The sequence below is a fragment of the Leuresthes tenuis genome, unplaced genomic scaffold, assembly GCF_036924035.1.
Source record: "Leuresthes tenuis unplaced genomic scaffold, fLeuTen1.0.hap1 SCAF_17, whole genome shotgun sequence".
In the NCBI taxonomy this organism is placed as follows: Eukaryota; Metazoa; Chordata; class Actinopteri; order Atheriniformes; family Atherinopsidae; genus Leuresthes; species Leuresthes tenuis.
Genome location: NW_027325371.1, coordinates 33,063,718 through 33,089,335, shown reverse-complemented (window position 1 = coordinate 33,089,335; position 25,618 = coordinate 33,063,718). Strand labels below are relative to the sequence as shown.

Below are 25,618 nucleotides of genomic sequence, written 5' to 3'. Positions count from 1 at the left end.
GCATTGTCTCTCCTGCCCAGGCGGTTTCACAACCATTCACATCTTGAATCCTGTGACTAAAGCTCCACCTTTCAGACAGGTAGATAATTTATAGGTGAGAACAACAGGCACATTAATCAAGGGGTTCAGTGAAACGTGTGACTGTAACAACCCTCTCTGTTTATATGCTGATACTCCCCACCATCTAGCTTAGAACTGACACAGCTTTTCAGATGATAGGTGAAATGTCTTGAAGATCCAAGAAGTCCAGTTGCCCTTATTTAAACTCTTAGGATTACCATGACCTGGATGACTGAGAATTTACATCAACACAGTGTAAAAAAGGTTTATTTTTTTTAAACTTTTTTTTTTTAAACTTTAAATCAAATGAAAGCCAGAGTTCTAGACGTTTGATAAATTTTTTAAATTTTTTTTTTATGTGTCCATCATGGTAGAACCAACTTTTTTTTGTCCAGCAAATAATAGCATCTTTGTCATGGCCTCTCTGTTTGAACTTCGTCAGCAGAGACTCCAGATGTTTACATTGTGGAGCGTCTGTTCTCCAGCAGTCTAGTAGTCGTGGTTAGTGCTGCCATGCCGCAACGTATGAACATCTACCACTTCAAGAAAGGGACAGAGATTTGCAACTACAGCTATCCTAACAACATCCTTGCCATCAAGCTCAACAGACAGGTGAGTGAGAATGTTTTACAGCTAAAACTCTTATAATTTTGCCCAATGGCCTCCAGGGATGGGGATTGTTGGCTCAATTCCTATCTTGATCCAGACTATGAAACTTAAATTTCGTCATCACTGATGAATAGATTAAATAAATCTGATTTGAAATTCCTGCTAACCATATAAACACATCTGTCAGACAGGGCCAATTAATTTTAGTATACACACAAACATATATAAAAGTGTTCAATGCTCGAAACATGCTCAGATTAATTTAATAGTGAAGCTTTTTTTTTTCTTACATTGCCAAAAATTTTACAAACTGTTGTGTTATGCAATTGGCAGATGCTTTTATCCAAAGCAACTTACACTGGTTGGCAGGTAGGGTAAGAAGGTCTTGCCTAAGGACCTCCACTGGATGTAGTACCTTTCATGCAGGGGATTTGAACTCAGGTTACCCACATGAGAGGTGGCAATCTATACCACTACACTATTCAGTCACAAGCGCTTGTTAGTCAATGAAACAGTCATCACCTGGGATGTGTCTGTTGTGGTTATTATTGTGCAGGTAGATAACTGTGTTCCAAGGCTCCGTGTTTACAGTGATCAGGTGCTGTACTTATATGAATCTGGGTTTACAGAGTTGATTGACTGAAAAACAATCTTAAATTAAAGTAGCAGATGGCAAATATCTTTGTTTATTTTCTACAATTTGTCAGGCTTTAAAGCACTGGCTCCTAAAACTAACTATTTGCAACCAAGGTGCTAAACTGTTAATGTCTTCCTCCTCCAGAACCATATGTTTCTTGGGCATAAAAATCATAAAAATTGTGAAGTCTCCTTGTTCAGCAACCCTGGTAACCCTTCCAAACATATACTTGTTCAATAATTTTCTAATTATACTGTTATGAACATATAACATGCTAATTTAGGCCTGTAGAATCTGAGATGTAGCTCTTGGGTTTTCTACAGTTTTTTGTAGCATAGTCTGTCTGACTTTGAGGTGAATTTACTGGGATATCCAGTCTTGGGGAAAAAGGCAAGTGTCTTCATTTCTTTTTCCATTTGCGAATAAATCTTTTTCAGAATAAAATAATGGACCACAAATAGTCTAGAAATGGTCTTATAACCCTTCATAGATTGATAGGTGGTAACAGCTGATGTCTCAGGTGATGTTTTTTCTCTTTGATATTGTATTAAACCACCCTTAAATGCACCAGAGCAGCAAATGGACAAAACATATGCTTTATATAGATGCTTATACTTGCTGATGAAAAAAATATTCAAGTGGATATGATCAACAGCACCTATCTGCTACTTAGCCTTATAATTCGTATGAAAGCAGTAAGGGTATACTTTGTATTTTCACACAGTGTCTATATTTTGTTAGGCTTTTGCTGTATAGATAATATAATGATATGTGTACACTGTATATTAATCCATTTAACACAAGCCAATTATTGTTTATGTTTAGGGGACATAAATCCATACTCTCATGAAACAAGCTATGAAAAGCAGATGGTATTATCTTCCAGGGTCGTATGACAACATAACTGTCCTTTGATTGTCAACTTACCTGAAAACCTTATACCTTACACAACTGTAAGCTCTCTTTCATGACACAACAGGTACTGTTGATAGAAACGTGATCTTTGAATTCTAGGATTACTTTTATATCAGTGTTCCTGGACACCTGCTCTGTGAGATCAACAGGAATTGATTTTGGGCAGCTAAGATGTTGTCCCATATGCTTTCATTGATTTCACTGAAGTACCTGAGGGCTACTGTGTGTTGCAGAGGCTGGTGGTGTGCCTTGAAGACTCCATTTATATCCATAACATCAAAGACATGAAACTGCTCAAGACTCTGCTCAACACTCCGTCCAACCCCTCAGGTACAATAAGTCATGATACACAGAGCCAGAGTGGGAGAACTGCACAGATGTAGCTCACAAAAACATTTTCTGCAATGCAGTGAGGTGGGTTGGTTGACAGTAGCAACTTTTGACAGGATGACTTCAATTTACTAAAGCTTGTTGACATTGTTTGTCATTCCTGATGATAAACAATTATGTTGTTCTCAATGACTCCATTGAATCATAAAAAAGAAATACTAGAATTTCAAACTTGAAATTGAAATCCATTTGATTTTTTTTAGATACTACAGAGGAATAAATAACAAATTAAGAGGCATAAAACTTATTGAATAAACAGGGCCCCGGGCTAACTTTTTCCATTTACAGGCTCTTTGGTTTCTCTCTCACACAAAAAACACATTTGGACACACAGATTCTCATTGTCATAAAATACTGTCATAACCTATCAGCCAGCTCTGTGCTGTGAACAAACAGTGTTCAGCTGCTAGTGAGGGGAGGATCTGTGTGCCTGTCTCTCTGTGGTGGTGCTCTGTGAAGAATGAGTATACTACTGTAGCTAGTAGCTCAGGAGGAAGAGCAGTCACCCACCAATCGGAAGGTCGGTGGTTCGACTCTGGCTTCCCCAGGATACATGTCGAAGCGTCCTTGGGCAAGACACTGAACCCCACGTTGCTCCCCCAGTGTATCATTGGGGGTATGAATGTGTGTGAATGCTTAGAAAGCACGTAGTTATATCCTAAGACGTGCTGTATGAATGTGTGTGAGTGGGGTGAATGCGGCATGTAGTGAAGCGCTTTGAGTGGTCAGCTAGACTAGAAAAGCGCTATACAAGTCCATTTACCATTTATATATATCTAAGATACTACTGGTAACAGTATTACACAACTGTGTTCTTTTGAAATATAATTATGAAAACTGAAATCCCCTAGGTGGCCTTGATCAAACGTTTACACACCACTGGTGTTCTGGAACAAAGTCTTTGGAGTGATGTGACCCAATTTGAACTTTATAGTCAAAACCAAAAATACTATGTTTGAAAAGGAGTCAACAAGGCTTGTGATGATAAGTGCACCATTTCTTCTATGAAGCATAAAGGTCTGATTTTTCGGGGGGTTGTGAGCTAGAAAGGGCACAGGGCATTTAGTCACATTTGAGAATACTGTAGGTCAAACTGCGATTTAGGCTAAACGGCAGTGTAGAAGTTGCCACTGTCATGTCACAGCTAGTAGATTCCCAGTTCAAATTTATGGCTGGAAATTTCCTGTGTGGAGTTTGTGTTTTATCCTCCTGCATGCATGGGTTTTCTCCAGGTTCTCCAGCTTCCTCCCAAAGTTCCAAAACATGCATGTTAGGTTAATTGGTGAGTTTATATTGACCACAAGAGTGAGAGCAAGCATGGATGGTTGTTTGTCTTTGTGTTGGCCCTGTGCTAGACTGTTGACCTATCCAGGGTGTAAAATGGGAGGTTCTGGAGTAGCCACTGCAGTCTCCTGACTTCAATATTCTCAAATAAGTTGTCCCTGCAATACAACCCAACAAATTATGGGCTCAGTGGTTAGAGTGGGTTGTCCAATAACCGGAAGGAAGGACAGCTGGAGGGGTGTCAGTCCACCTCCTTGCCATGGCCGAGGTGCCCTTGAGCAAGGCTCTGTACCCCCATGCTCCCCAGGCGCTGTGATTGGCTGCCCACCACTCCATTGTATGGCATCTGTCTCTATGAATGTGTGACCCTGTGCATGTGCATTTCAACAGGTGCCAACCTGGATGGGTTAAAAGCAGAGGACAAATTATGTGTTTGTATATATATGTGGCGTGCATGGCAATAAATCTGACCTCTTTCTGATCTCTGATCTGGAGGCTTTTTGTCAAGTATAATTGTCAGCTCTACTGTAGAGAAACTAAAGGTACTCATCTACAACTATCACAAAAAAATTGCTAGTGGTCATTGATGGGTAATACACATTATCAGGAGCTAAGAATATGTAAAACTTAATCTGAATAATCTGAACCTTTTTCTGTGATGCCTGTGATATTTGTGATCACTCATGTTTTCTTTAAGAATGTTACACATTTTTCTAAATTCCGCCAAGAATTTCCATGACATGTTCTTTTACCTTCAGATAAAAGTATATTTATGATTAAATTATTTGCAATACTGAAGTGTTTTGTCTTCCTGCAGGTCTCTGTGCTCTCTCTATCAATCATTCCAGCTCCTACCTGGCATACCCTGGCAGTACCACCATTGGAGAGATAATAGTGTATGATGCCAACAGTTTGGTACGAAACATGTAAACACAGAAGGCCTCAAATGCAGCACAACCACCTTTAGTTCTCAATGATTTAGACTAAGTTAGTTTTGTTGGATTTATATTCTGATTAAATGTCATTAAGGATCCATGGTCTATTTAAGAGTTCTATACAATCAGGTCAGCTTTAGTTAGCATTAATAAATGGCTGGCTATGTGCAGTTGTGGTTAAAGCAAATGCCTGGAATTTAGTTTGTTTTCCTATATTTCAAAGCTTTTATAACCTTTGGAGCTTACTATAGACAAATTTGAAACCGTCCAGAATTGCTTTGTCAGCTCAGAGATTGTAGGTATTATGACAGTGGTTCTGATCTTTCTTTGTTGTTTCATCTTTAGGCTCTGTACATGCTCACAAAGGGGTGTTAAATGTATCATTTGATTCTTCCTTTTCATAAAATACACCATTCATCTGACACTTCACTTATGAGATGAGCAGGTTGATATGAACGGAGAGCTTCAAATATAAACAATGTAACAGTGGTTACATTCCAGAGAGAAAATTGCTACTTGTTCAGACTGGTATGTTAACATATGACTGCTGTTTATATAGTGACCACTGCATATAAAGCTCTTAAAATTGGAACTTGATAAGAAGTCCATAGCTCGACTTCTATTCCTTAATAATGTGGAAATCATACAAGTTATTGACCAAATCAAAGGGATTTTATATTTACTTAACATTATCTGATATGTAGGCCTAGAATAATATATTTTTAAATAAAGATATCAGCAGGAGTTTGGCTCAGACAGAGCTGGGGCTGACATTACTCATTACTCTATAACTAGCCACCATTTCTTTGAATGAGAGTTGTGTCTACAGATATCTGTCCTCTTCAGCATGTCAGACATAGTCCACATCCAAAGAATTGGTGGTTATGTTAAAAAAAAAACTTGCACAACTGAACATGCACAAAGTTGCATTTTCTAATTTATGTGTTTATTGCAATGAACCATTTCCTTAAATACCATTGTGTTTCAAAAGGCCCAACCTGCATGCAAAGATTGATGTGTGGGGGGACTAAGGACTGAAAAGATTTTAAGAGGAATTTTTCAAAGAAAAATGTCCATTTGTTGTAGATATTTCTTGTTCCTCCACTTTTCTCTTGTTTTCAAGGACACACTGCACACCATGAGTTATCCCCTGTTTTTGGGCTAATAGATCTTTGGTTAACAACTTCTAGGTGCAAAATACTGCTTTAAGAATGTCAGACTGTGTCATCTTGGGAATTTTTCATAAATGCATTAAAGAAATGGGAACAAATTATGTGTATTTTCGATAGGTTGCTAGTGCCTCTCTATATATCTTCTGTCATGTGTAGATGCAACATTGGTTCATCCCTTGAGTTAAGGTACTTTTTCATGCTGTTTGGGATTCTAAAGCACCTCCTCAACTTCAGCTGGAGTCAGGAAAAGGTTCCAGTGTCATGGAAAATATCTTGTCTTGTTCCAATGCTTAAAGATTCTCATTTATCTGCCTTCAATGGTCATACACTAGTTGCTAAAACTACTTCTGATTATTGTGGCAACATAACAATCAAACCCAAAAGTAATGTACAAAATCTTAGTTGCTCAGATGCTAGGAGTACATGTAGATTATTGTGTTCCAGCCAACAAAAGAGCTGTGGAACTATTAACCCCTCTGCATGGCACAATGGGCTTTAAACCAGTGACATTCCTTATCAATGAAGAGACTCATATTTTGTGTGCCTTTACACACAATAGGGATACATAAATGTAAGTTGAAAAAATTAATTTCGTATGTCCCCATTTGATTGAAACAGAATGTTGAAGTTCATTCAACAATTATATGAACTTTGAGAATGAAGGACATTCACCTGAAACTGAACTCACAACTAAAACACAATAAATTCAAAATGCAGCAGTGATATTTTTTTCTCTGATAACTTTACCCTCGTTGCTGTTCCTTTGAGTCAACTTGTACAGTATGCTCTTTACGTTCTTATATTGTTTGTCAGACACTGTTCACTTTAAAGAAACTTTGATATGCTGTACGTTCCCTGTGACCTGGATCCTTTTGTGTAATGTCCAGTAACTGCTTCTCATGAACACTAAACCTGTATTAGGAGGAAATCAGTTAATAGTTTTAATATTCTAGGAAAAATATGGTATGAAAAATATATATGACTAAGCTTTCTTTTTCATGTGACCAGATTTGATTTAGTCTAGAATCAGGATTAAAGTTCTCTAGACAAGATAAATCCAAACAGTTTTACATAGTAGGGTAAGACTTCTTGTGTCATTTCAGAGCACAGTGACAATGATCCCGGCTCATGATAGTCCTCTGGCAGCTCTAGCCTTCAACGCCTCAGCCACCAAACTTGCCAGTGCCTCAGAGAGGGTAAGAAAGATCCAACAAAGACCACCTTACTTATGTCCCTGACCACTGTGACAGACAACCAGTTCATTTTACTGGAATTTGTAATAAAGGGTTGTCCCAAAGAGGTAGCCCAACTGTGGATGGTCAAGGTCCCCAGAGAATCAGTGCTTATAATTTTGTTTATCTCCTGACTTTTCCTCCAATGCCACTACCAGGTCTTAGGTATCACATCCAGTATTTGATTTGAAATGGTGGGGGACTGAAGGGTGTCTACTGGGGATATAAAATGTGCAAATTATGTATTCCACAAATACATGTATTTGCCTACCTGCCTGTTCATCTCTACAGGGTACTGTTATTCGAGTCTTCTCTGTTCCGGAGGGCCTGCGTCTGTTTGAATTTCGCCGAGGCATGAAGAGGTCAGAGTTCTTACAATTATCTAAAATCTGCAGTCTGTAGAAGAGTTCTATACTGAAATGCTGACCAATGCATGAGCACGATTGAAAATGTATAAATTTCAGTCAACAGTCTAGATCATGTTTCCACATACTGTAAGTACAGATTTGTGCAACATAATTTGTACAAATGCAAAAGTTTTAGCAATCTTCTACTCATAAATTCTTACATCTTAATTATCATTGTACAACCTAACTGGCTATAGCTGTATAGTGAAGAACTGTCATTTGGAAGGGTCTCTTTATAACAATTCAGAGCTGAAAATACTTTTTCCATCAATATCACCTCTTCTAAGTAATAAATCCAAAAATCTTGTTTCTTGCATACATATTCATTGGTATTGTCTGTTTATAAATATCACAAAGTAACTGAGGTTTGCAAAATAATGCTGACGATACCTCATTCTACAAAGAAAGAGGAAGCAGGAAATAACTGTTAAGAGGAACCGTGCAAATCAAGAAAATATCTGGAATAGTGAGAAAACATTTAAATAAAACTGCCATTCTGCTGGGCAAAATGGCAAACCACGAAGGAATACATCTATGTGAAGCCTTTGGAGTGCTCAGGATTCCTACTATGATTACTCATAGAAGTTACAATTTATATCATCTGACTAAATACACAGAATTTTGATATTCGCCACACTTTTGTTTCAAAATCCCCCACACATTCCTTACTAGGTCTATCCAGTTCTGATAAACTCCTCTTCTGCAACCATGCTCATGTAATGGGTGCAGAATGCGCATGGGCATCCCTGGTAAATATGTGCTCTTTAAGGCAGCATATGACCCTCTAAAATCTCTGTGTGCTTCTCTACATAAATGCTGACATCATAGAAGAGTAAATGAGTTTTGCCATCAACACTTATACAGCCCAGTTCCATGCCAGAACTTGGCTTTTTTACTTATTGCTGATAATGGTCTGGGTGGTCTTTTTTGCCTGGAGCCTGGAGTCTATTTCCCCCAAAAAGGATTTTGAGTACTAATTGATCTGACCACAATACATGTTTCCATTGTGTGTTGATCTATCATAGGATAAGGTTAATACAAAGTTTTAAGCACCAGTTGCAAATGTAACCCCATATTGTACTGCTTGACAAAGCTTTCCCTGAGTAATTCTTTACCATATGGAAAGATCAGCTATTGGTGAATGACAGTTCTTGATGCAGAGCTATCTGAGGGATTTACGATCACAATTGTCCATCTTAGGCTTGCACCCTTGCCTTTTACATGCTTGTTGTTGAAAAAAAATGTCTTACAGTCAACCAGCCTAGTATGGTCTCAAATATTATTTTCAAATCTCTCTCTCAAATCTCAAATTTTGTGATCTGTGGTATCAAATGCAGGATTGGGATCCAGCACAACAGTCTGAGTAAATTGTCAACTTTTATTATCAATGCTGCCATATGTATAGGACATCAGAGAATTGAAATAGTGTTCCCCTCTTATCCCTGGTGCAAAACAGCAATAAACATGAAATAAAACATGAAGTAGAAGATAAACAAGCTAAAAGACACAAGAAGCAGCAGTGGCAAATCTGTATAGATATGGCACATAGTAGTATAAACATAATTAACAGTGTAGACAGTGAGCTATAAACAGTGAGCTGTGTACAGTTAGTGTACAGCAATTGCCTATACACAGTGTAGTTTGGTTTGCAAGATTTTTTAGAGTTTGTGAAGGGACTGGTGCCATTTGGCTGTCTCTCAGGCTGCAGGTTCACACCCGCAGGCTCCTTATTCTTCTCCCGGAAGGCAGAAGGCTAAAGTAGCAATGCTGAGTCCTTTGTTGTAGATTTCTTGGAGGGAGGAGAGAGGCGAACTGTCTAAGTAGTCTAAGACTACAAGTGATTAGGGATTGGAATTGTTAAGAATTTAGCAATTCCAGTTCTATTATGGATTTAGCTTATCTTGTCGGTTCCTTATTGGTTCTGTTATAGATTCTCATCCATTTATATATAGTACAAATGGTCTCGTCACCCTAGCTTAGTAAGGCTGTCATGGCTGTCAAGATTATCATGGCCTACATGTTTGCTAATTGCGTGAGTCCATTGCTAACGTTAGGATGTCTATGGTTATCACATCCAACTGACGCGTCCATGTCGTTACTGCTAATCAGCGATCTTCTTTCTTTGTTGTTTCTAATCGAGCCATAGATACATCAGTGAACAACAGTGCCATCTACTGGATGGTGCTTTGTGAATCAAGAGCTATTTGTTTGTTGATCTGTGTGGATTTGCGGAAAGAATGTCTCAAAAATACGAATGTGTGATTGGTGATCCACAAATAGTGAGTCACGAGTCACAAACAGAATTTTCAGTTTTGCAACTGGCTTTTTGTTTTACAAATGGAAAATTATAGATTTACAAGTACACATATATTTGTAAAAACCAACAACACACAAGTTACAAATAGGAAATTTGTATTTGTGGATAGCAAAACACGTGTGTAACTCAAGGCATATTTATAGATCACCCTCTGTGCATTTGCAGTTATTTTTTAGACAAATTTAAGCCCATATAGTATTGTCCTTTGAGCTTCTGCCTCGACGCCATGTTGGAAACTGCCAAAGTACAAAGGAGTCACAAGGAGTCTTTGCGCAAATGCGTCAGATGTTAGCAGAACCTATAAACGGGATCGTTAGGCAGGTGAATTAACGATTTCACGGAATCAAACTACTGGGATTCCCATCCCTAGAAGTGATACAACTAAACTGCACTAAACTAAAGTGAACTAAAGTAAACTTAACTGAACTAAACTGAAATGAACTGAGCTGAACTGAACTGAACTAAACCGATCTAAACCGAACTCTTGTAAAGGGATTTATTGTCTATTCATAATCACCGTATATATGTTCTGAGGCCTCAATAATAAAATCAATGATAAAAGATTATGATTATAAAAAATAATGATGAAATATAGATAATCAAATTTAGAATCATAATTGATCATCTCTAAAAGTCCACTTTTTTGTTCTCTTTAAATGGTTGATTATTCCTAAAGTTTATGTGTATACGTGTGTACTTGTCTTTTTGTCTGCAGGTATGTCAACATAAGCTCTTTATCCTTCAGCCATGATGGCCAGTTTCTATGTGCTTCCAGTAACACAGAGACAGTGCATATCTTTAAACTGGAACAACTAGGACCAAGGTACACACACACCCACACATGCACATTGATGAAAGAAATATTCTGTCACTTTACTGAAGTTAAATTGCTTCCCTATATGCACTCAAAATCCAAGCTAAGTTTAAGCACAGAAAAGTAAACTTGTCAGTGGCTCACAATGCAAAGTCAAGTCAAGTCAAAGTGCTTTACAGAAAATAAAAGCATTGCAGCGGGGAGCGGAAGAAGCATTAAAAATACATAAAAGAATATAAAGAGAAAGAAGTAAGATAATTAAAATGAAATAAAAATGATTAAAAACAAGCAACAGTCTAGATAAATTAAAAGATACCCTGCAAATTTCATGCATAGACACATGAGACTGGTGAGATGTGTTCAGATCTCTTAGTCCTGGTTAAAACTCTAGGGGCAGTGTTCTGGATGAGCTGCAGATGTTTAATGCTCTTTTTGGGAAGTCCAGTTAAAAGACCATTACAGTAATCGAGTATACTGGAGATGAATGCATGGATGAGTTTCTCCTGGTCTTTTTGGGAGAGAAAACCTTTCATTCTGTTGATGTTTCTGAGTTGGTAAAAAGCTGCCTTGGTGACAGATTTGATGTGGCTGCTGAAAGTCACTCCAAAGTCACGAACTTGGTCAGTTATTGTAAGGGCCCAAGTCTAAAGATATTTACCAATGCTGACCCTCAGATCTCAGTTTTGTCTTCATTTAATTGTAGAAATTCTCTCTCATCCAGTTGTTTATTTCCTCCAGACACTGACACAGTACATCTGCTGGGCTGGAGTTGTCTGGTGACAGAGACACATAAAGTTGTGTATCGTCTGCATAACTGTGATAATTGATTTTAAAGTTCTGTAATATCTGACCCAAAGGGAGCATATACAAGTTAAACAGAAGAGGTCCAAGAAGTCATGGCCACTCTCTCAGATTCATAGCTGCCAATTATAACAAAATAACTCTAAATAACTTCTAAATAGGACCTGAACTTGACAGGACCGCTCCACAAAGTCCAATTCAGTTTTCCAGCCTGTCCAACAGGATTCTGTGATCTACAGTATCAAATGCAGCACTGAGACCCAACAGTAACAGGACTGAAACATAACCAGAATCAGTATTCAACCTGATGTCGTTTAAAACTTTGACCAGAGCTGTTTCAGTGCTGTGATGACGTCGGAAGCCTGATTTCTCAATAATCTTGGATATAAAAGCGAGGTTAGAGACAGGTCTGCAGTTGTTCATCACAGATGCGTCTAGAGTTCTCTTCTTTAGGAGTGGCTTAATGGCAGCTGTCTTTAGTGACTTGGGAAAACGCCTGTTGCCATTGAGCTGTTAACTATTTGTAGGAGGTCACTTTTTACTGAGGTAAAAACAGCTTTTAAAAAGTCAGATGGTATTATGTCCAGAGTGCAAGTTGTTGATTTCAGATGCTGAACTGTTTCCTCCAGGATTTTTAAATCAACAATATTAAATTGTGACATAACGTCAGAGTTAGTTCGAGGTTCCAGACACAGATTAGTTTTCTTGTTTGCCTGTGTGACGTAAATGTTTTGTCTAATTATTTAGATTTTTTTTACTAAATAAGTTGGCAAATTCGTTGCATTTCTCAGTGGAGAAGAGGTCTGGGTTTGACTGTTTAGGAGCATTTGTGAGTTTTTCAATCATAGCAAACAGAGTTGGAGAATTGTTGGCATTCTTATTAATCAGTTCAGATAAATGCAGCTCTCTGGCCTTGCACAGCTCATTGTTATAACTACGCAGGCTTTGTTTGTATAGCTCATAATGAATCTGAAGCTTTGTTTTCCTCCACTTACGTTCAGCTTTCCTGCATTCTCTTTTCAGGTTTTTGACCGTAGTGGTGTTTCTCTATGGTGTTTTCTGTTTGCTCAAGGTGCTCTTGATTCTTATTGGTGCAACAGCTTCCATTACATTTAAAATGTTTAAGTTGAAATGATCCAGCAGTCTGTCAACCAACTCTGCGCTCATTGGTAACATAGCTATGGCCTCCCTGAACTGAGCACTTGTTCTCTCATTAATGTACCTCTTCTTAACTGAGAAGCTGGTTGTTTGAACATTCTGAGTGATCAATAAATCAAATAAAATACAGAAATGGTCAGACAAGGCCAAATCAATAACCACAACAGAAGAAATATCAACACCTTTAGACATGACCAGGTCCAGGGTGTGACCTCGAAGGTGGGTTGGTTCTGTTATGTACAGCACAGAAGAAAATACTTTGGCATTACCATCTGTCGTATTATCTATGTGAATGCTAAAATACCCGGTCCAGATAAAATGGTTAAAATCAGTTGAAATAACAGACAATAATTCAGAAAATTCATCAGTAAAACTTGCACAGTATCCTGGAGATCTGTAAATAATTAAGAACAGAATTGTAGGAGCACCCTTTAAAATAAAACTAAGATATTCAAAAGAAGTGAAATCACCGAATGAGATCTCTTTACACTGAAATGTATATTTAAATAAAGCAGCTTCTCCCCCACCTTTCCTCCCATTCTGGCATTTATCCAAAATTTGGGGGTGCTGTTTCATTAAGTAGCACTTGTGCTCTCTGTTAACCATGTTTCTGTCAGAAAAAGAAAATCTAAATTGTGTGAAATTATGAAGTCATTAACTAACAGTGACTTATTGGACAGATATCTAATATTAAGTAGAGCAAGCTTTGTGGAGTTTACACTGGTCTCTGTTGTATTCTGAGTTGTACGTGGTACCATTAACAGATTAGATAGATTGACCCAGAAAGTTGACTGTTTTCTATTCCTTCTTTTACTAACTAATACAGGAATCCTACTGGGTCCCAGCTTGTTCTCAGAACAGCTGTCAGTTGTAAGACTACTATAGCTATACTATACTATAGGGACCCTGAACGCATCATGGCATGTTATCTTTGTTTTGAACTCTGCTGCTCCTCCTTGAAGATACTGCACATCCCCTTGTGCCCTGCTCTGCCAGGACAGATGATGTAATAGGAGGGGGTGCCCTGCATTTCCTGGTAGAAAGTGGTCACTGGAGTTCCAAAAGATATTGAACTTATCAATGAACTTAATCCCATGGGCGATGCATGCATTTGACAACCATGTGTTAAGGCCAAGAAGTCTTGCTGAAAAGTTCAATTCCTTTACCCAAAGTAGGAATAGGGCCTGAAATGGAGAGATGATGGGCTCCATAGTGACACAGTCTCTCCAACAGCAGGGACTGGATAGTGTAGAGATAAGATTGCCACCTTTCATGTGGGTGGCTTGGGTTCAAGTCTCCAGCATGAAAGGTACTATGCAAGACCCCCTTGCTCCACCAGTGTAAGTTGCTGCTAAATACGTAACAAAGCAAAAGTCTTTCTTCGGGATCTCAGAGCCAGTCTTCCTTCTCAATCAAAAGACCCTGTGTGGACAATGATCCTCATGCCATCTGGATGTGTCAACAGAATGGTCAGCAAGATATCTATCAGTTCCTTGACTGATGTATCAGAAAAAGTTATACCTGACATGCTGTGTTATAGAGTTCTATTCCATTTTGTTTGGAGGTGTCAATTGCTTCCATAGTCCTGACCTTGGTTGTGGTATTTGGGCTTCTCCTAATAATCTGGTTTCTCTTTCTCTTGTTTTTATTATTTTTTTGTATTACATTAACAATCGCACATTGTATTTGGAATCAACGGATCATATATATTAAGCAATGGTACTTCAGGTGGTGGAGTGAGTGCTGGAGGTTTAGGTTTCATGCTGGGTTTACCTCTACGACGGACAACATGAGACCAGACTGGGGTTGATGATTTTGGTTTGGCACCAACACTGTTCCAGTAAGAGATTACAGTTGGACCGGCCGGTTTGGGAGCTTCCCCAGATATTCCAGTGTCATTTGGACACATCCAGGGAAGTGTGTCAGCCAGGTCTGCAATGTGAGGCTCCACATCAGCTGTTATCCCGCGTACAAAAATCTGTGTTAGTCCTTTGGCACACGAAGGCTCTACACCCTGCACAGGAGCTATAGTAGAGTCAATAAATACATTGTTCGCACGAATGTCTTGCAGCGTTTCAATCCTCTTCTCGAGCTGTGTTATCCTCACAGAGAGTCGCTCACACTCTGTGCAGCTCACTGATTTTGCAGGGTTAGGAGATTGACTGAGCTTCTCATCCTATCTCTAAGGGAGGCCCAGACACCCTGCGGAGGAAACCCATTTCGGCCGCTTGTATTCGCGATCTTGTTCTTTCGGTCACTACCCACAACTCGTGACCATAGGTGAGGATGGGAACGTAGATTGACCAGTAAGTAGAGAGCTTCGCCTTCTGGCTCAGCTCCCTCTTCACAACGACGGGTCGATGCAGAGCCCGCAACACTGCAGACGCCGCACCGATCCGCCCGTCAATCTCCTGCTCCATTCGTCCCTCACTCGTGAACAAGACCCCGAGATACTTGAACTCCTCCACTTGGGGAAGGATCTCATTCCCGACCCGGAGAGAGCATTCCACCCTTTTCCGGCTGAGAACCATAGTCTCGGATTTGGAGGTGCTGATTCTCATCCCAGCCGCTTCACACTCGGCTGCGAATCGCTCCAGTGAGAGCTGAAGGTCACGGCCTGACGACGCTAACAGAACCACATCATCTGCAAAAAGCAGAGACCCGATTCTGAGGTCGCCAAATCGGACACCCTCAACGCCCTGGCTGCGCCTAGAAATTCTGTCCATAAAAGTTAGGAACAGAATCGGTGACAAAGGGCAGCCCTGACGGAGTCCAAGTCTCACCGGAAACGTATCCAACTTACTGCCGGCAATGCGGACCAAACTCTGGCACCGGTCATACAGAGACCGAACGGCCCCTATCAAGGGGTCCGGCACTCCATATTCCCGGAGCACCCCCCACAGGACTCCACGAGGGACACGGTCGAACGCTTTCTCCAAGTCCACAAAACACATGTAGACTGGTTGGGCGAACTCCCATGCACCCTCCAGGATCCTGCCGAGGGTATAGAGCTGGTCCACTGTTCCACGGCCAGGACGAAAGCCACACTGCATCTCCTGAATCCGAGGCTCGATTATCCGACGGATCCTCCTCTCCAATACCCCCGAATAGACCTTACCAGGGAGGCTGAGGAGTGTGATACCCCTATAGTTTATCATATTTTGTTGCAGTGCTCCCCCAGAGTGCACAAGTTGTTTATTTTTGGTTGATACTAGAAATTTGAATCCACCGGCCAGCATCTCAAGACTTATCTTTTAGGTGACATGGACATTGTTGCAAGGCTTTCTTTGTAGCCACTGGCTATTGGAATAATGGATTAAGGCAAGGCAAGGCAAGGCAAGTTTATTTGTATAGCACAATTCAACAACAAGGTGATTCAAAGTGCTTCACAGAGACATTAAAACAGAAGAATTTTTAAAGGGGAACTCTGTTTTTTTTAAACCTAGATCTTGTTTCTGGCATGAAATACGTGTATCTACTCACCGAGAACAGTTTGGCGAAAGTCGGCGTCCTTCGAAAGCTATTTAGAAAACTTGCGATCGGTGTATATCCATATAACGGAGTGAACAGGGCAGGGGCGATGCGGCCTTATCTGGCATTATCTATCTTTATTTCACCAATACTTTAAGAAGAATGAATGAATGAACGTGTACTATAGCTCTTTTAGCTCATAGCTGCTGTTATGTGGCTACTTGCGGCTATAGGAGAGCTAACGGAGGGATTTCTACACAGGCACTCTACTGGCACCAGTTCATCCACACGCCCCCCTGGAGCACAGTTTATTTACTCCGTGCTCTGTGACAGTCGGCTAACTTCACACAGAGTTTGCTACTGCTAGTTTTGTGCAACATGGCAGGATATTTATCAGATTTTGACAACGTGAAGGACGACTTTGAGTAAGATGGACGTTCTTACCGGAGTGAATGAGCTGTGCTGCAGCCATGCGTGTGGATGAAGTCATCCCAGTAGAGGTGTCTGTAGAATTCTTTCCGTTAGCTCTCCTATAGCTGCTAGTAGCCACATAACAGTAGCTATGTGCTAACAGAGCTATAGTACACGTTCATTCATTCATTCTTCTTAAAGTATTGGTGAAATAAAGACAGATAATGCCTTATTTAGAGGCTGCATCCCTGCCCCATTAACTCCGTTATATGGATATACGCAGATCGCAAATTTTCTATTTAGAAAATTTGGAGGATGCCGACTTTCGCCAAATTGTTCTCGGTGAGTAGATAAACGTATTTCATGCCAGAAATAAGGTCTAGGTTTAAAAATACCGAAGTTCCCCTTTAAGGATATCTGTGTCAAGACTGCATATGAACACAAATAAGATCACTCTAAAAAAACTAATAATTATCTAACTCGCCATCAGACAACAGCATCAAGTTTGTATTACAGCTAACGTCTTCTCTCTCCTTTGTTCTCCACAATGTTTACCTGCACACAACAAGCCCACTCAAATGTACTTTCCACCACAATGCACACCCACACTCACTGCAAACATAATTATAGAAACATATTGGATGTTATATTTTATTTAGGGAAAACTAAAATATATATAAACTTCAAATCTGTTTTATAGTGGTTAGATTTTTTTAAATAATCTATTTTTTCAAAGAGTAAAATAAGTTGTTGGCTGAATGGAGACTTTTTGCCTTGTGTACAGTGGAGCAGACGAGGCTGCCACCTGGACAGCTTATGTGGGAAAAATGTTTTCAGCAGCCAGTAACTACCTCCCAGCTCAAGTTACAGGCATGATGAGTCAGGACCGGGCTTTCGCCACTGTTCACCTCCTCTCATCTGGTCAGAGGAACGTCTGCACCTTGGTCACGTGAGCTCTACTTTATTGATCACAGGCTGCGTATTTTACATTACACTCTTTGTGTGGTTTTGTGTATGTATTGTAGCTGTGTTTTAAGACTTTGCACACAATTTAAATCAGATCAGTCCCCCTAAAAGACAGAGCTTCAGTTTCACTCTAGATCCAGTAACCTGTCACATTTGTTAAAGACAAATCAGTGTTTCCAGGTCCACTCATGCACAGGACCTGTGTGACACAAATTGTGTCACTGTCACTAGTCCTAAAAAAGGGTCAACTGGGTGCCTCTGCAGTCGACTGCCTGCAGCACAAATTTTTTGAAGGGGGCGGGGGTGGGGGAAGAAGTTTTAAGTTATTTTTTTGCTTCATTAGTATTGGTTATTTTGGTTTGGTAAAGGGGGCTATGTGTGAAGAAATTGAGTATATGTTGGGATTGTGTTTACTGCTAGTATGTATTAAATGTTTTAAGGGTCACAATTGTAGGTGCACTCCTCAGGTTGACACTGAATGGTTGTGGCCATATTTTTATATACTTTGGGAGGAATGTGGGTTTGAGGGGGGACAAGGAATCTATGCATGTTGTAAACTATATAAAAAAAGTGAGTAAGAAAAGAATAAAATTAGAGTCACAGGTTTAGTTTATTTGGCTTGTACACCTCAGTGGATGCCACCATTCTGCATTCCCTAAAGTTTCATCCCATGGTTAAACCTTACACTGTACGAGAACAATTAACAGTCAGAAACAACTTGATGAAGAAGTTGAGGAGCAGAAAAAATAAACTTGTTTTGTGTCAGGAACGATGAAGAGGTAGGACCCAGATGCAGTTCTTTTCAAAATCAAAAAGGTTTATTCGAAAAAAAACACAAAAACAGGGAGCAAGGCAAGAACAAAAAGCGCGGCTTAGCCGGATTTAAAATATGTTTCTGTTTATGCATTTAGCAGATGCTTTTATCCAAAGCAACTTACAGATAGGAAGATAGGGTAAGGTAGTACCTTTCATGCAGGGGATTTGAACCCAGATCTCCCACACGAAAGCTGGCAAACATACCATTGCACTATCCAGTCCCTTAAATACTTAAACTGTGAATAAATAATAAACAAGACTATGAAAACAAAACAAGACTATGGAATAAATACAAAGACTATGGCAAGACTATAAACTATGATGCAGGAAACCAGACATGAAGGGTAGTGAGGATTCTGCAATGAGTGAAAGGAAACCAGGAGACTAAATACTGTGGAGGGAGTGATCAGTGATGAAGTGCATGAGTGAAACTAGGTGGCAGGGGAAAAACATGGAAAGAACATAACCTGAAAACATGAAGATCAAAACATAAACTGTAACATAAAAAACATAAACTGTGACATTTTGAGGACAGATCTTGTTGGAAAATTGATGTTATCCACATGTCTACAATTTACTATAAACCAATTGCATGTCAAAGCAAGGGGGAGCTTTGATGCACCTAACCCAAAATAAATAAATAGGGCTTGTCTGCAGAGTCCCAGTTGGCTTGCGGGTCTTAACCATGTACACAGCCATACACAGCCTTACATTCCAACATTGTTATATTTCTTATGGATCATTTTATATTTAATGGTTATTTTAATTATTAAAGAATAGTGCTGAATCATGCAGGTTATGTTTCCAGTGACACAACGTACAAAATTTGAATAAATCAGTTCTTTAGTCTTGTCAATGTTGGGCAAAATGACTATGATTATTTCAAAACAGCTTAAATGGACACTCAATCTGATGTTTCAGGATCCAGAAGATTCCAAGGCTGCTGGTGGCCACTGCCGACGGCCAGCTGTTTATCTATAATGTGGATCCACAGGATGGCGGCGAGTGCAAGTTGGCTCACAAACACAGGTGAGATACAGTTGGTTTCAAGAACCAGGTTTAAAAAGAAAATAGATTATTCACTCCTGATTTAAGGAGTAAAGCTGCGAACACATGCCAGTGGGAGATTTAAAATTTTCGTTTCTTAGATGCAGCATGAGAAATGCTAGTTAGCAGTTGTTATTAGAGAATAACAAATTTTGTAAAACACAGACTGTTTAGACACTATCATTCATAGTTATTTACCAATGTTTGAAAGCCTCTAAAGAAGCTGCAAGTCAAGCGAGTTCTAAAAAGATTTTGGTACTAATCCTCTTTTAGGGTTTTTGGTGTCGACGATAACAAAGAGGAAGAAACAGAGCCAGATGGGTCACAGGTCACAGGGGAAGCACAGTCCCCTCCATCTTACGCTGAAACTGCTGCCTTACCAGCCGCTGGTCCTGTCACTGTGACTCTCACTGGTTTGTATTAAGAGAAAGTTCAACTTTTTGGACGTGCTTGAATCCTGTCTCATTTGAGCTAATCCATGATGGTTGCCTTTCAAAGCAGCTGGATTATTATAAGATTTAAAAGATAACAATCAGGACAGAATACATCTCACCAGGTTTCAAGATTGGCACCTGCAGCCAAGCTCAGGTTTGAAAAAAATCAGCTATTGCTGAGTTTTAGATGTGCTGAAAGTCATCAATAATCATCAGGCAGTGGATAAATACTCTTAAGGGCTTGCCCTTAGAAGTATTGATAAAGTGCCTTTATCCACTGCTGTTATCTGTATTCTTCAGAGTGGCCGAGGCAAGGGTTTAATTAATTCATCTTTGCTCACGATAATACAAGGTGAAAGATGGGCAATGCAAAGAAGTGGGAAGGCCTGGAGAGGAGAAAGCTCAGCTGGAGGGCATCTCCAAAAAAACTCCATCAGTGGGATGGTGAGGATCAAACCTGTGCCCTCTGCCCAACTCCAGCGACTCTCAAACACATCTTGACTGGTTGTAAGACCAGCCTCACACAAGGCCGCTACACCTGGAGGCACAATCAGGTCCTCAAGAGTCTGGCAGCAGCTCTTGAGAACAAGAGGAATACCACCAACTCCCTTGCCCAAGAGGAGCAGCCAGTTCCATTACGGCCCTAACCTTCATCCGGGAGGAACAGGAAAAGCTCAACCATCCCCCTACCAAACCAGAATCTGGACAGCTAGTCATACCCCGGGACTGGAAGATGCTAGTCAATATTGGCCAGCAACTAATATTTGACTCAGGTAAGAGGACGCTCCCTGCCTTATATGGTCCCGTGGGTTGCACCATCTAAACAACCTGGAAATTCTCATGATTGAGCATGGGACACAAGCTCAGGTTTGATCACCCTGCAGCTGGCCACCTTGATGAGGGTGTCTAGTGTTGAAAAGCCGAAACACCCCCTGATTCAAAGAAATTGACATATTTCCCACACCTGAGATACAGCTCTCACACCACTCTCAACACCAAGGCAACTTCATGTGCATACCATCCAATGGCACAAAGGACAGTTTACCATCACGTCCCGTATTTCATGATTCCAAGGATGGCTTTTCAGATGGTTTTGTATAAAAGACCCATTAGCACATCTTGATGTCAAGATTACTCTTAGAAACTAAATTGCCAAAGTAGTTCTGCATTTATACAGACATCTCCAACAACGGAGGGTTGGCACTGATTTTTTCTGATGTTTGCTCAGCTTTCTGGAGAAATGTCTTCTGTGATATAATGGCTTCTGTGTTTTCTGTAAATGTTTCTATTCAGGCTACTCTGAAGATGGTGGGACAAAAAAGGGTGAAGTCATTCCAGAGCACGAGTTTGCCACTGGACCTGTGTGTCTGGATGACGAAAACGAGTTTCCCCCTGTGAGCATCAAGAAGTGCTAAATGTCAGATATGGCCAGTTCTACAGAGGATGATCCTCAGTTTTTAAGAATGTTCAACGATTTTGGTTTATGGTGCTGTCTAAGATTGTGTTTCTAGTACTAATCTGCAAAAATACAAAGATTTTTTACTCTCAAATATTAACCCACATTCTCATGTCAAGTTTAATTTTTAGCATTACTCAGTCCAGCCATTTCAGGCATAGACCACTTTATATTTATGTCAAACAAATTTTATATTCCCGTATTTTATTAAATCACAAGGTCAGATTTGTTACATTCATGTAACCCTTTCAATGTGATACTGAACTGAGTGAGCTAAAGCATTTAGAGATAGTGAGAGAAATTACATGCATGTTGTGTTTATGTTGTAATCATTTGTCACTCAGTTATTAGATAATAAAATCACTTAGAACAGATAATTCTGGGATTTCTGCAAGTTTTCTAATGTTAGTCTTGTCTTTCCATTGATCGAAGAAAAACATACATTTCATACAACCACTTTATTCATAATAGAGGCAGATTTATTTTGCATTTATTTCTACGTTTTTTATATTGTGCTTATTTACAAGTTCATGATTTTATTTTGTGGGTCTGTCAGAATAGGTTTATATGCTACAATGTTCACAAACATAGTTTTTCTTACAGAGTACATTTATGGAGCACCACTTGTCAACTTCTCCCTGAGACACTCCATTATAGCTCATATCCATTTTAAGGTGTAAATACCACACAAACATTGTGGACCTGTACATACAGTAATAGTCGTATTGTTACTGTTAATAAAGTTAATTATTTGAATAACAAGCAACTACTCTTTGTTGTGGTGACAAATAGCTACCACTGTACTAGATAGTTTTATTTGTTTATTAGGTTTTTTGGGGGCACTAGGGGCTTTATTTGACTGTGGGCAGACAGGAAAGGGAGCAGAGAGAGAACAGGAACACATTCAGCAATTGCCTTGGACTCGAGCCTGGGCTGGCTGCGTCAAAGAACTAGACCCTCCATAAATTAATGCTCAATAGTTGATCTATACATCACCCCTGTTTATTAGGTTTATATGTGGAAAACTCATGGTGACTGAGCACCGATGTGGCTTTTTCCCTCTGAAGGACAGAGAAAGCTGGAAATTTTCTACCATTTCTATCCTTCCATCCACTTTGTGAGACTATGTTACTAGAAGTACATAACAAGTAGGACTGCTGTGGATGTTAGCAGATTAGAATACAACCAAAATTTTGTTTTTTCAGCCTGGCTTTTAACTTCCATATTCTGTCTGTGCATCATTTTAATTTTACATCTACCATGTATATCCTCTATTGTAGAGATTCAGGACAAGAAAAATTAGTGGGAAAAATGCTCTGAAAATCCCGTACAAATGATTTGAGAATCTTGTCTTTGAGTCACATTGAGGTAAACTACCCCAGTTGAGGTAGTTAATCTGCAGTAATGACAAAAACCTGTTGTTCATTTTCTCACAGTCTAGTAGGAGATGGACGGGAATTTTCCTTTAACTAAATATAAAAATTTGGGGCATGATCTGCAAATGATAAATCTTGTGGAAATGACTAACAGATCTGTTAATGTGTTTTGGTAGATTAATTCATGCCGCGACGGGACTGAAGGTGGCCAGGGGAGGCGCTCGTGAGTGGTTAGACGGACAGATCGACAAACAGACAGACAGATGCCAGAGATGAGCAGGAAAAAAGTTTTTTGGGTGCCAAATAATTTTTTGATTTGCAGCAACGAAAAAAAAACTAATGTGCATAACTTTCATTCAAACTGACGTAAGAAATAAAACAAGGGCCAAGCAGTAGATGTCATATAACCTGGCCCTATTATCAGAGAGTGACTGTTATGGTGCAGTTCAGTGTTTGTTTTGAAAGTTTCAGAACATCTGCTGTGAACTGGGTGAAATTTAGAGAATTTAGAGATACTCTGTTGGTTGTTTTTTAAAAATAAATAAATAAATAAAATCAGGAACCTTATTTTTTAAGAGTGGTTTCTGGAAAATTGAGGTGCATGCTGGAGAAGAAATATAACCACAAGTTTCAGAGCATTATTACTTGACAAATATTCCATTAAGTTGCATTATTATAGCAATACATTATTTTCTTAATAACATTTTAGTTTACATATTATTGGTTTTTATGTGGAAGATTTTATTGTATTAACATGTCTTCAGTATTTCTGTCTATGGCTCCTGGAGACTATTCAGAAAATGGATATGTACTGTATGTTTATGCCTGATATTATTTTTAAAAATGTAATGTATTTTACTAAATGCACAAAACTGAAAAAGGAACTAAATGAATAAACTCATTCAGTGGAGTTAAAATGAACCTATGCAAAGCAAATACTTTGACTACTGTTTTGTTTCATGTATTTTATTTTATTATTTAAAAAAAAAAAAGTATTTTTCCCTTGTCCTGTCCAGCATTATGGCCTTGGCCAAACACACTTGCTTTGCTAAGGGAAGCTTTATGAATGTAAAGCTCCCCTTGATGCCCATCAGCTGCTTATTTATTTATTTTTGTTTCAATATATAACATGTCATAGAACTGAACCGGACCGGCTGTAGCTCAGGAGGAAGAGCAGTCGCCCACCAATCAGGAAGTCGGTGGTTCGAATCTGGCTTCCCCAGGATACATGTCGAAGCGTCCTTGGGCAAGACACTGAACCCCACGTTGCTCCCCCAGTGTATCATTGGGGGTATGAATGTGTGTGAATGCTTAGAAAGCACGTAGTTATATCCTAAGACGTGCTGTATGAGTGGGTGTGAGTGGGGTGAATGTGGCATGTAGTGAAGCGCTTTGAGTGGTCAGTTAGACTAGAAATATACAAGTACAAGTCCATTTACCATTTTACCATTTACCGGGGGACAGAGAAAGAGGAAGAGCAAAGAAGAAGAAACAGAACAGAAATAGAAAGAAAAACCAGACAACCAGCTGCTACACCTGTAAAAAACAAAACAGACAACAATCCATGGCCTCTGAGGGGAATCCAGCCTTAGCGCCACCAGGAGCACCTGAAAGCAGACAAGCAGAGAAAAAACAAACAAACAAAAACAAGCACAAGAAGCAGCAATCGCATACAACACAGCTGTGGATATAGATGACCTGAAACCACAGGATAACTGCTTAGAGAGCATGCTACTGGGCTAATGAATGTGTGTGTGTGTGTGTGAGAACATGCAACACCCATGGCACAGGACCTACATGATAACCGTGCTTAGTTATGAGTGTATAAGTGTACAGGGCCACAATCCACAGCCCCCCCAAGCAATCAGAAGCAGGCAGAGAGGGCCACAAGACCCAGGCCACCAGCAGCCCCCACAAAGCACCGAACCCGGTGAACAACGAACCCAGAAGCACCAAACTCAGAAGACTGCAGAGGAAGCCCCTGGATAGAGACCCCATAAGCATAGGGCAGAGACCAGGCCCCCGTCACCCAGACATGGGCCGCGCACTGGACCCGGGCCCCAACTGCCCGAGAGCCCCCAAATGCCCCGGCAAAGGCCCCACCCAATACCCGAGAGGGTCAGGCGCCCCAGACAGACAAGCATAGTGTCCCCTGTGTCCCTGGCCCTGGCCAAGTGCCCCGGGAGTCAAGACTGTGAGTCAAGCCGTGAGCAACTAGATCAAGAGCTAATGGAAAACCGAAAAACATATGCTGTAGCAAAAGAGTCTCACTGAGTTTCTGTGCAGAATTCCTGAGTGCACTTCATAATTAATAAGTTCATCAATAAATACAATTTCACCAGTACCTTTGTATGTGATATAAAGAACCATATCTGTGATATTCTCGCTTTCATACTCTGCAGTGGTGGAGAACGAAGGGTTGAAGGCTTTTTCTCATCTGCGGAGTGGGGTGACCTTTTTGTGACAATACTTGCTATTTTCTTTGACATTTCTTGTCTTTATTGTTCTTTCAGCTCCTTGCAGTAAACCAGCTGAGGCACTTTGACAATGTTAAATTATATTTGATCATTTATAAGAATATTCATTTTGACATTCTTTTCATTTTAGATGAACACGAGAGATTTCATGTTATATCTAATTTCCAGAACTTGTGAATAAACATTCAGTTTTGCATTCAGGCCTGCAACATATAAAAAAATAGGACTGTAAAGCTTTTATCACTTTGTATTGTCGCTTGTCTTTCTCACAACACTTAAAATTGGCTATTACATTGACATTACCAAGCTATGAAGCATTTCAGATGTTATTTTATTCCCCTTTTCCTACCAGCATATTTTAAGATGTGCACTAGCACAGGGTCATAATCGTTACATTCTAAACACTGCAAGCCAGTCCAATACCCATACTCTC

The 25,618-nt window shown here is 39.8% G+C and overlaps 1 protein-coding gene across 4 annotated transcripts in view; it reads left to right on the top strand.

Moving 5' to 3' along the window:
* The window catches only part of LOC140273783 (WD repeat domain phosphoinositide-interacting protein 1-like), a 31,653-nt gene extending 8,024 nt beyond the window's left edge, over positions 1–23,629 (top strand). For 2 of the 4 annotated variants that reach the window (XM_072369443.1, XM_072369446.1), the window contains 11 exons: positions 503–672; positions 2,455–2,551; positions 4,713–4,810; positions 7,106–7,198; positions 7,526–7,596; positions 10,674–10,781; positions 17,398–17,562; positions 19,317–19,424; positions 19,716–19,855; positions 21,170–21,270; positions 22,885–23,629. In XM_072369443.1, the coding sequence (XP_072225544.1) occupies positions 503–672; positions 2,455–2,551; positions 4,713–4,810; positions 7,106–7,198; positions 7,526–7,596; positions 10,674–10,781; positions 17,398–17,562; positions 19,317–19,424; positions 19,716–19,855; positions 21,170–21,270; positions 22,885–22,935 (1,202 nt within the window). In that variant the 3' untranslated portion in view covers positions 22,936–23,629. Of the gene's footprint in view, positions 1–502; positions 673–2,454; positions 2,552–4,712; positions 4,811–7,105; positions 7,199–7,525; positions 7,597–10,673; positions 10,782–17,397; positions 17,563–19,316; positions 19,425–19,715; positions 19,856–21,169; positions 21,294–22,884 lie in introns of all 4 variants that reach the window. The other 2 variants (XM_072369445.1, XM_072369444.1) reach the window with 2 other exon arrangements.
* The last annotated feature ends 1,989 nt before the right edge of the window (positions 23,630–25,618 follow it).